At 43.4% G+C, this 12,376-nt stretch overlaps 1 protein-coding gene across 5 annotated transcripts in view; it reads right to left on the bottom strand.

Annotated features, from left to right (window-relative positions):
* ARMC9 (armadillo repeat containing 9) overlaps positions 1-12,376 on the bottom strand; it is a 177,901-nt gene that overhangs the window by 79,383 nt on the left and 86,142 nt on the right. For all 5 annotated transcript variants that reach the window (XM_039469780.2, XM_039469783.2, XM_074398860.1 and 2 more), the window contains exons 17-18: positions 10,922-10,996; positions 262-352 (exon numbers count right to left, since the gene is read on the bottom strand). In XM_039469780.2, coding sequence (XP_039325714.2) covers positions 262-352; positions 10,922-10,996 — 166 coding nt within the window. The remainder of the gene's footprint in view (positions 1-261; positions 353-10,921; positions 10,997-12,376) is intronic.

Raw genomic sequence — 12,376 nt, forward strand, 5'->3', positions numbered from 1 at the left:
AGCTGGGACTACAGACACATGCCACCACACTGGGCTAATTTTTGTATTTTTAGTTGAGACAGGGTTTCACCATATTGGTCAAGCTGGTCTCGAACTCCTGACCTCATGATCTACCTGCCTTGGCCTCCCAAAGTGCTGGGATTATAGATGTGAGCCACCGCACCCAGCCTCCTAAAGGCCACTTGAATAAAAGGCCATGTGTCTTGCTGGCAAATGTGAACAATTCAAAAGAGAGATCAAAGAATCTTGCATTAAACTGACCGGAATTAAGCTGCTTGATGATGAATTCTATCTGGCGGATCATTTCGGCATTGCCTTCTTTGATGAAGCAGCGTAGGATGTCTTCCATTCCCTAGAAGCATTGACGAGAGCAACAGTTAACATTTTAATTTAGTGTTTTGGGGGAAACCACTTTTCAATGAGGTCGTTCATCTAATAAAAAATATTTTGGGGAGAAGAAAAGGATACCTTGGGTGGGGGATGGAGAAGAGGGGAGTGATACATCTATGAGATAGATACGAAAATTCAGCTCTCCCAGCAGTGCAGGGCCAAGGTTTGGTAACTGTCTCTCTGGCAAGACAAACCTGGCCCGGTGTCCAACTGGTCCCACGGGGCAGAAAAAAATCCCTGGCTTATACTAAACATTCTTTTTATAATTCATAGTGAAATAATTTTCTTCTTATTGACTATCTGATTGAACTATAACACATTTAGCAAAAAAAAAAAAAAAAAAAAAACTATTGTAAAATTGTACTGCACAATATTGTCTTGGGTTTTTGGCAATATGTTGGTCTGGAAGCTGGTTTCTTTCCTGTGTTTTCCCTAAATTTATAAACTGCCTTCTGGATTTTATGGCCAAATATGATTATTGAGAATGAAAACATATGCTTAGAGAAGTAAATGAACAAATAGAACCTCTCTTTAAACAGATTTCGTTCCTTTTCTTTTAGATGGAGTTTTGCTCTTGTTGCCCAGGCTGGAGTGCAATGGTGCAATCTCGGCTCACCGCAACTTTGACTCCTGGGTTCAAGTGATTCTCCTGCCTCAGCCTCCCGAGTAGCTGGGATTACAGGTGCCGGCCACCATGTCCAGCTAATTTTTTTTTGTATTTTTAGTACAGACGGGTTTTCTCCATGTTGATCAGGCTGGTCTCGAACTCCTGACCTCAGGTGATCCGCCCACCTCAGCCTCCCAAAATGCTGGGATTACAGGTGTGAGCCACTGCATGTGGCCCTAGATTTCATTCTCTCTCTATTAAAAGAATTATAAAGTCACTACACTATACATTATTTATTATAACACCCTGACACCAGAATTTTTAACATTGTGTAAAAGAATTCCAGGGAAAAGTAGGAATAAGATACTGACTTAAGCACATTGTCTAATTCCCCTCCTCCTTCCTGGCAAGATTTAAATGAGTCTGTAGGGGAGTTGAGGAGGCCTCTGACCACTGTGAGGAAAGAGTGCCTCTATTATTAACTCAGAACAGAGGAAGCAGAGTCCAGAAGTACTGTCAGAAAAACGGAGCTCTGACATGTGAGCCTTTATCAAACTGTGCCTGAAGATTTTCCTGGACTTTTCTGTTACATGAGCCAATTAAGTTCTGTTTTTATATAGGATAGTTAGGAATTAATAGCTCTAACTGAATCAAAGAAATGCCAAGTGCAGCTTTGAACATGCTAGGTTCTTATTGTTCATGCTGAGTTCTTATCATACAAAGCAGGGTATTACCTTCTAGAAAAGTCAAATCAGTATTACAACTGTAATTAGCTCCCCCATAAATTTAATGTGTGACCTCACTCAAATCACTCATCTTCATCTAGCTAGTGTGTTTCTTCAACTATAAAAATGAGAATCACAATTTGAGATGACTTGAAATTTTTAAAAGACAAAGTACAGAACTGGGTGTTGGTATGCTGATATCACATTTGTCCAGATGCACTAAACTGTCCCATGTAAGGCCTGTGTTTTTCACTGTTTGTAAATTACACCTGAAGAAATAGCCTCTAGTCAAATGGCTGGCACAGAGTGGATGCTTGATAAATGGTCACGATTGTGCTTGCTGTGTCCAGTCGCGGCTCGTGGCTCAGGAGACAGATCTGTTAGCAGAAGCAAAGGGAGGAAACAAGGTTCCCCAATGATAGCAGTGAGAGAAGAGCAGAGGATGAGGATAGAACCTTAGGGAGCAGCAACACTGGGCTGGGAGGCAGAAACGGCTAAGCTCACAGAGGAGGCGGTGACGGTCTGGAAGGGAGGAAGAACTCTGGAAAGGTGTCCATGAGTTGAGGGACCAGTGTGCTCAGGGTCCTGTGGGACCAGCTGGACACCTGGCCAGGCCTGTCTTACCAGAGAGACAGTTACTAATTAATGACTGCCTTGGCCCTGCACTGCTGGGAGAGCTGAATTTTATATCTCTCACAAATGTGTCTCTCCCCTCTTCTCCATCCCCCACCCAATGTAAGGGCCACAAGGAGAAAGTTATCAAGCAAAAGCAGTGCAATATGCCCCTTTTTCAAAATTTTATTTTATTTATTTTTTTGAGATGGAGTCTCACTCTGTCATCCAGCCTGGAAAACAGTGGCATGATCTCGGATCACGGCAACCTCCACCTCCCAGGTTCAAGTGATTGTCCTACCGTCTTAGCCTCCTGAGTAGCTGGGACTACAGGCATGTGCCACCAAGTCCAGCTAATTTTTGTATTTTTAGTAGAGACAGGGTCTCCCCATGTTAGCCATGCTGGTCTCAAACTCCTGACCTCAGATGATCTGCCCACCTTGGCTTCCCAAAGTGCTGGGATTACAGGTGTGAGGCGTCGTGCCCGGCGATAAGCCTCTTAACTGGCAAAGATCAGAACCACTACTGGCTGTCTTAGGAATGTCAATGTCTGAACATTTTTACCAGTGGAGTGAGACCAATCATTCACTCAAGTTCTCTTCTATCTTTTCCTCCCAGATGTTACTTCTGCAAGATTATTTGCTCAATATTTAATTTTTGTTTAAAAATTTTTTTTGAGACAGGATCTCACTTGGTTGCCCAGGCTGGAGTGTAGTGGTGTGATGACAACTCATAGCCTGAACCTACCTGGCTCACGCGATCCTCCCAACTCAGCTTCTGGAATGGCTGGGACTATAGGTTTGCACCAACATGCCTGGCTAATTTTTTTTTAAATTTCTGGTAAGACAGGGGTTGGCCAGGCTGGTCTCAAAACTCCTGCCCTCAAGCGATCCTCCCGCCTTGGCCTCTCAAAGTGCTGGGATTATAGGCATGAGCCACCATGTCCAGCCAGATGTTTTTATTCTCATTTACTCTCTTTCATGTATCTTTAGCTTAGTTATTACTTGGGGGAAAAAAAAATCCAGCTTCTCTGTAATGAGGAATTGAAGCTATCTTTTTTGTTTTTGAGACAGTCTTACTCTGTTGCCCAGGCTGGGGTACAGTGCCACAATCTCAGCTCACTGCAACCTCCACCTCCCAGGATCAAGTAACTCTCATGCCTCAGCCTCCTGAGTAGCTGGGATTACAGGTGTATTACCACCACACCTGGCTAATTTTTGTATTTTTAGTAGAGAAGGGGTTTCCACCATGTTGGCTAGTCTGGTCTTGAACTCCTGATCTTAAGTGGTCCACATGCTTCAGCCTCCCAAAGCGCTGGGATTACAGATGTGAGTCACACACCTGGCCAAAATATCATGTATTTTTTAAAAATCACATACATTAGGTGAGATTTAATCTAAGTTATAGAAAGAAGTTATAAAAATCACATTTTATCCTGAAAGTAACTTGTCATTTCAGATAATTCAGGTCAAGTAACAATGCCCAGGTAGACAGAAAGACAATAAAAGGTACTAGTGAATCAGCCAGATGTATAAAAATGGGAACACAGGGCTGGGTGCAGTGACTCACGCCTGTAATCCCAGCACTTTGGGAGGCTGAGATCAGGAGCTTAAGACCATCCTGGCTAACATGGTGCAACCCTGTCTCTACTAAAAATATAAGACATTAGCCAGGCATGGTAGCACACACCTATAGTCCTAGCTACTTGGGAGGCTGAGGCAAGAGAATCGCTTGAAGCCGGGAGGTGGAGGTTGCAGTGAGCCAAGATCATGCCACTGCACTCTAGCCTGGTGGCAGAGGGAGACTCAGTCTCAAAACAGAAGTGGGGTGGGGGGTGGGGGACACAAGCAGTGTGCAAAAAGTTGGTAAGGAACTCCTGCCAGCTAGCTATGATTACAGACCATCGTAAAGATCATCATACAGAATGCTATATTTGTATGCATAGGGTTTAAGAACAGAAAACAATTTGTTATGTGCAGACGTCTGACTAGGTGAAAGTCCCAACTTTGGAGTGATGCCACAGCACAGGTTTGGAGGGCTTGGGAGGCAAGCCAAGGTGCGCAGCCCCTCACCGGCCATGCGGCCCTGAGCAGAGGATTTTATTTTTAAGCACTGATTTTGCCAGGAGCAAAATGGGCACAACTGCAGTCACTCGTTCAAGGGACCTTTCAGGGACTAAGTAAGAGAAAGCATCTCTCCCAGAGCCTCAGAACATACACTGAACACTACACAGAACAACTATCTTCAAACTCACTTCTACCTTTATGCAACAATGAAACTCTAGCGCATTCTATAGTTCCAGCTTCACGGTCTAATCCTCTATCATTAAAGGTCTTCAAGGGAAATTTCCTCCTGAGAAATTCAAATATCTGTTTCAGGTAGATATAAATATTTTCCTCTAGTTATGAAAGTGATACAAGTTATCTATAGAAAACTTGCAAACAACTTAAAAGAAAGAATAAAAATTACTCACGGGCCCCCACCCAGAGATAATTGAGAACATTTTGAGGTGTTTCCTTCCTTTTATGTGCATTGTTTTATGTAACTCAGAACATACTGATAATATGTTCTTAACTTTATGATCATTTTCATGTTCAATAAAAACTTATAAACCATATTTCCATAGCTACAATAATAATAGCTGCTAACATCTCTCAACACTTACTGTGTGCTAGGCACTGCTCTAAATATATTATGAGCTCCGTAACGCTCACAATCCTATGAGTTTGGTACTGCAATAATCCTCATTTTACAGATGGAAAAACGATTACCCAGAGACCTTCAGTCCTCACTAGCCCACACAACTAGGAAGTAACAGAACACGATTCAAACCCAGCCTCAGGCTCAGGAGTTCCCACTCTGAAGCACTTCACCTTCTGGCCTCTGTTCTTAGTCACTCCCTCATCTTAAGTCATGTCATTGTTTTCTGACTTTTGCTATGATCAGTAAGGCTGGAATGAACATTCTGATACATACATATTTGCTCATGTCTTGTGTGGAGCTTCAGAAGTAGAATTTTGAGGCCAAGAATATGAAATTTCTACACTAATTTTGAAAGATCCATACTTAGGCCAGGCGTGGTGGTTCACATCTATAATCTCAGTGTTTTGGGAGGTTGAGGCAGGAGAATTGCTTGAGCCCAGGAGTTTGAGACCAGCCTGGTGACATAGCAAGACCCTGTCTCTAGCAATAAAAAAAAAAAAAAAAGGGGGTGGGGCTGGGCTTGGTAGCTCATACCTGTAATGCCAGCACTTTGGGAGGCCGAGGCAGGTGGATCACAAGGTCAGGAGATCAAGACCATCCTGGCCAACACTGTGAAACCCTGTCTACTAAAAAAATACAAAAATTAGCTGGGTGTGATGGCATGTGCCTATAGTCTCAGCAGGAGGCTGAGGCAGGAGATTCACTTGAACCTGGGAGGTGAAGGTTGCAGTGAACTGAGATCATGCCGCTGCACTCCAGCCTGGGCAACAGAGCAAGATGCTGTCTCAAAAAAAAAAAAAAAAAAAAAAAAAAAAAAAAAAAAAAAAAAGGAAAAAAACAATAAAAGAAAGGTCAATACCAATGCCTAGTGGGCATCACAGAACATGCAACTAGGCTGACCACTTGTAATGAACAACTGTGGCTGAATGCCTTTTAAACAGGTTTTCTACACTGTTAATTTCCCAGTGCAACAGAATACTCAAATTGCAAGCCTCCCTTGCAGCTAGGATGCAAGCACACCATCTAGATTCTGCCAAGCAAATGCACGCACATGAAACTTTGACTCAGAAGTGGGCAACGTGGAGGATCAGGCACATGGAGAACACACGTGATTCTGCTGCAGGGGGGAGCAGCAGTGCCCAGCCCTCTGGGGAGAGTAGAGGCAGTTTCTGGCATCACGGTCTGTGCTGTGAGCCCCAGGGTCACTGGAGTAGAGCAGCCCCATGGAGTGCTTGGACATTCCTCTGGGCTGAGTGGCTTCTAAGCCCAGATCCCTGGCTCTCCCAGATTCTGGGAGCCTTTATAACGCACAAAGCCTCTGGTCTGCTCCAGCCCTGGACAGGATGTTTGTTGGGGTGCCCAGGGCAGAGAGCGCCAAGGCTGACTATGACTCCAGCCCTAGTTGCAGGAGGCCTGTTGGGTGGGTATTAGGGCAGCTCCACTTATCTGATCCAAGCTCCAGGCCTTGGCAGGCTCTTAAAGTTCAAATGGGCCCCAGGACACTCATTTATTTTGTTCTCTTTTTTCCCTTTAGGGTATTCTTGAAATACTACTATAATAGCATTTGGTAATAATGTAATTTTTATGTAAATTGTGTCATTTTCCATAAGTACATACATTCTTATAGAGATATTCTGCTTTTATCCCTCATTATAAAGTAAAATAAAAATTTCCAGACTGTTTCATACTGCTTTTCCTAATTATCATCTTCAATAACTACAAACATTTGAGCAAAAGAATCATAATTTCTTTAGCAATTCCTGTATTACTAGATATTTATGTTGCTTCCAGCTTTTCACTCTTTCAAAGATGTTGCAATGAACATTGTCATGCATAGAACTCTTTTTCTGTGCATCAACAACCAGTAGAAAATGAATGAGTCCAAAAGATGGATTGTGGCTTTTCATGTAATCGCCAAGCTGCCTTCCAGAAGGACTGTGCTGACACACATCCAAATACCAGCAGGGCTGAGGACATCAGCTCTGCCTCCACTTCCCTAGCATCGAGCATGAGCAGATGTCAAGGTGGAGAGATTGTGGGAAACATTTTCCTTGTCTTATTTCCTTCATTATTCAGTATTTCTAGCCTCCCCTGTAGCTAGGGTGCAGGTACACAACCTAGACTCTGCCAAGCAAATACATCCATGTAAGATCTATGTGCAAAGAGAATATAATGGCTTTATCAATCTAAAAACTTCCTCAAAGATAAACGTGAAAGGAGGGAAATTTCAGGGTTTTAGAAAAATCTTACTATGGCCATGATCATCCCTTAGAGGTAACTCTTACAAATAGTTAAGTTGGCAACCACCTTGGTGATGTGTTTAAAAGCTTCCTCTTAGGCTAAAAGGGATTCCTCCCTGGCTTGTATCTCTTTAATCTCTGTTAAATGCCAGAGGGAAACTTATTCTTTTTTTTTTTTTTGAGACTGAGTCTCACTCTGTTGCTCAGGTTGGAGTGCAGTGGCGTGATCTCCGCTCACTGCAACCTCTGCCTCTCAGGTTCAAGCGATTCTCCTGCCTCAGCCTCCTGAGTAGCTGGGATTACAGGTGCCCACCACCAGGCCTGACTAATTTTTGTATTTTTAGTAGAGACAGGGTTTCGCCATGTTGGCCAGGCTGGTCTCAAACTCCTGACCTCAGGTGATCTACTCACCTCAGCCTCTCAAAGTACTGGGATTACAGGCATGAGCCACCGTGCCCCATCATCTACTTATATCTTTAGGTAAGTGATCCACATTTCCTTTTCAAAGTCAAAATCTCACAGCTTATCTAGAAACCCATGTCAGAAGCCATAAAGCAGATATTTGACCAAAACCACCATAACATTTTTTGTTTTTTGTTTTTTGAGATGGAGACTTGCTCTTGTTGCCCAGGCTGGAGTGCAATGGCGTAATCTCAGCTCACTGCAACCTCCGCCTCTCAGGTTCAAGTGATTCTCCTGCCTCAGCCTCCTGAGAAGCTGTAACTGCAGGCACGTGCCACCACACCTGGCTATTTTTTGTATTTTTAGTACAGACAGAGTTTCATCATGTTGGCCAGGCTGGTCTCAAACTCCTGACCTCGTGATCTGCCCACCTCAGCTTCCCAAAGTGCTGGGATTATAGGTGTGAGCCAACATGCCTGGCCAACCACCAGAATTTAAAAAGACTAACCAAAACTGAGAAAATATTTGTAATGTTTTTCAACAGAATGATAGCCCCTCATCTCCCTTGAGCTTTCTTCTTTGACCCACAGTTAGCTAGGAGTGTGTGGTGGCCAGCCCAAGGTGGCCCCAGTGATTTTACCTCCTGCTAGTCACACCCTTGTGCAATCTTCTCCACATTGTACCAGGGTGGGTCTGAGTAACCAAGGGAATAAATGCAATGGTATCTCACTTCTGAGAGTAGGTTTTCTAAAGGACACTGGGGCTTCTGTCTTGCTTACTCTCTCTCAAATCATTCACTCTAGGCGAAGCCAACTGCCACGTCAAGAGAAGCTTTACGGAGAGGCCCATTTGGGAAGAAAATGAGGTCCCAGCCAATAGCCAGAAAGAAACGGAGGCCTCCTGCTGACAGCCATGTGAGTGAGCTTGGTAGCAGAGGCTAAAGTCTTAATTATAACTGAGCAACTGTTAGTTAGGACTACTCTGCTTTCCACTCTTGAATGTTTGTCCCAAAGAAACAGTCATTGGTAGCTTGGTGATTGGGATATGTTCTGCGAAATGTGTCATAAGGCAATGTCATTATTGTCTAAATATCATAGATAAGCGACAAACCTAGATGGTGTAGCCTACTACAACACCTAGGCTATATGGCATAGCCAAGTAAGATCCTAGGGTACAAGCCTGTTCAGCATGTGATTGTGTTGAATACTGTGGGCAACTATAACACAATGTTAAGTATTTGTGTATCTAAGCATATCTAAACATAGGTAAGGTACAGTTAAAATAGGGAATTATAATCTTATTGGACCACTATCATATATGCAGTCTTGTTGATCAAAATGTTGTCACGTGGTGCATGACTGTAATTTAAAAATTCAAGGGCCAGGCTCAGCAGGTCATGCATGTAACCCCCGCACTTTTAGGAGGCCAAGGTGGGAGGATCAATTGAGCCTAGTTGAGACCAGCCTGGGCCAACATAGCAAGACCCTGTCTCTTAAAAAAAAATTAGCTAGGTGTGGCGCACACCTACAGTCCCAGCTACTAGATGAGAGAGGAGGATGGCTTGAGCCTGGGAGATGGAGGCTGCAGTTGAGCTATGATCAGGCCACTGCACTCTAGCCTGGTAAAAGAGCAAGACCTGTCTCAAAAACAAAAACAAAAATCAGCTGGGCACGGTGGCACACACCTGTAATCCCAGCACTTTGGGAGGCTGAAGCAGACAGATCACTTGAGTTCAGGAGCTCGAGACTAGCCTGGCCAACATGGTGAAAACTCATCTCTACTAAAAATACAAAAATCAGCTAGGCTTGGTGGTGTGCACCTGTAGTCCCAGCTACTCAGAAGGCTGAGGCAGAATTGCTTGAACCCAGGAGGCAGAGGCTGCAATGAGTTTAGACTGTGCCACTGTACTCCATCCTGGGCAACAGATCGAGACTCTGTCTCAAAAACAAAACCAGAAAACCACTAAGCTTTGGGGTAAATTGTTATGCGGTAATAGATAACTGATACTCGTATCCTGTTTATTTTCCAAACATTTAGGGGTTTCCTAGATACCTTACTGTTACGTTTGTATTTCTCACCAAATTTCTTCATTATTTATCCAATATTTTTCCGCCCCATTTGCTCACATTCCTCTCCTTCTGGAACTCCTATTGGGTAACTGTCAGACCTCCTGACGCTGTCACATAGGTCTCAGAAGCTCTGTCCCTATCTTCTGTCTTTTTTCTCCCTGCTCTGGGATCTCTAAGGGCAGTCCTGCTGTCATAACCTACAACTGTGACTCTTCCTCAAGGGGTCCCTGCCCTTGGCTGCCACTCCCCTGCCCTCTCCATCCCTTTGCCCTGGTGTCTTTCCTCCATGCTGCATTTCACTCAGATTCGATGTTACCTCCATTCTTTTAAGCCTACACGTTTTCTTCTCTTCTTTGCCTTGGCTGACAATCCCTTTCTTTCACCTAAATGACCATAATGCAGAATATAAGCAAATTTATTTTCCCCTGTTCTGTGGTGAAATTTAAAAGCAGCAGGTAATTAAGGTCCATTGTTCAGTGTGATCACATAGAATGGTTCTTAAATAAGTTTCGCCTCTGGTGTAACTGTTGGTGTAATTTTAAATGATCAATGAGAAGACTTAGCAATTCTTCTAAGTAAGCAAAACCAATTACAGGAATGTTTTGTTGGTGTCAATGAGAATTTTGCCTGTGTTTTGAGGATGGAAATATATTTAACTTTTTCACCACAGCGTTTAATACACTGTTAACCTGGTTTCACATGGTATAAGGAAAAAGGATAAAACTCTAGCTGTTTTGCAGATTAGATCTAGAAACATCTGTCCTTTGAAAATAAGACACTAATCACCTGAGGTTTTTTTTTTACTGCACATACAAGTATTAACGTAAACATACTAAATACTGAGTTTACTACTTTCCAAACAAACCAAGTCCTAGAGAGTTGGATAATCTTTTCTATTTGGTTGCCGTCAGAATGTCTATAACTTTGCAACAGTTATAGGAACTAACACTTGAATTTTTAACCTCTTAGGAGTTAGGAATCCTCTTGAGAATCTGAGAAAAGCTACAGATTCTGTCCCTAGGAAATGGCAAATAAACATTTTGCATACAATTTCAGCGCGTTTGTAAAGGATCCGAGTCCATCCATGGAGCCCAATCGAGGACGTCTTGCTCTAAGAGCTCTGAACTCCGGCACTGAAGGAAGCTCACATGTTTCTCAGGCACGCTTTCTTACCATTGCTCTTGCTTCCTCACGAATGTCTGGAACAGAAAGGATGCTGTACAGAGCTCCATTCACATACGGCTGGATCTTTAAGTGGAGGAAAACAAACAGTTATTTGCAAGTTTTCAAATATTGCACAACTCTCTATCAAACACCACACTGCAGAACAATCTGGCAAATGGGGAGAGTGGGTGTTCCTATCCCTGCAGCTCTCTGGCACTCCAGGATGCACATTTCCAAGTGACAGACATCTCCATCTGCATGTCTGAGTGACCGCTACCACTGAGTCTAAAACCAGATTCATCACTCCTCCCAAAGCTCACTCCTGCTGCATTTCATTGCTTAATTAAAGTTACTTTGAACCTCCTGATCACTCAGGCTAGAAACTTTGGAGTTACGTTTGATTTTTTCTTGTTCAGTCTCCAATGCTCAGTCTTCAAGGCTCTTTGATAGGAACCCTTCTTTTTAATATCCACTGCTGCTGTCTTTGTTTAGACATCATTGTCCATGACCTAGGTTATATCAAATCTCCAAAACAGTCTTTCTACCCTCAATATTTATCCTTTAATTTAACCATCAGATCACTACGAACATTCTACAGCGTGGACCAAATCTTCCCTCTCTCCATCTCAGAAACCTTCCACAGAGCCCAGTTGGAAAGGCGGACTCCTTAGTGTGGCACACAGGATCTTTTAAGGGGTGGCCTCTATCTCAAGCCCTCTGCTTCTCCCTCCCTGCCACCACGATCTGTCCACAATATCTAAGGGATGCCCCCACCAGGTTGTTCCACATTTCAGCCAGGTTCTTGCAGTTCACCTTGCCAGGAATGGTCTTCACACATATAATGAACCTTAAAAACTCAGCCCAGACATGGCGCTCACTTCCGCTTCTTGTACATCTTGTACATCCCTCCACTACAGCACTGGAGGCAGTATCCTTTTAAATTCACACTATGTCCCCTCTATTCTGAGCTTTTTGAGGACAGGACCCACGTTTTACTTGCATGCACAGGACATGAAGCATGGCAGGTGCTGAGAAGCAAAATCCCTTTTCAGCGGGCTGTACGCTATGCCCACCATGGCAATGGAGGAGGGCTCCTTTCCCATCGCCCTCCCTCAGCACTGGACTTCATTAGCACTTTCAATGCTTGCCAAGCTGATGGGTAAAAGGCATCCTACAGTTGTTTTCCTTTTCAGTTCCCTGATACCAGCACGACTGAACATCTTTTCATGCTTCTGGGCCAGCACCATTTTGTGAACTGTCCAGTCATGCCCTTTACCCTTTTTTCTATTGGATTGCTTGACTTTTACTTATCAGTTTATACTAGTTCTTCAACTATTAGAAATATTAAATTTTGGTCACATGTGATGCAACTTTTCCTCGGGGCTTCATTCATTTTTTGACTTTGATTATAGCATCTTTTCCAAACAAGAAATGTAATATTCATATAGTCAATTATGTGCATCA

This window comes from Saimiri boliviensis, chromosome 5, assembly GCF_048565385.1.
Source record: "Saimiri boliviensis isolate mSaiBol1 chromosome 5, mSaiBol1.pri, whole genome shotgun sequence".
Taxonomy (NCBI): Eukaryota; Metazoa; Chordata; class Mammalia; order Primates; family Cebidae; genus Saimiri; species Saimiri boliviensis.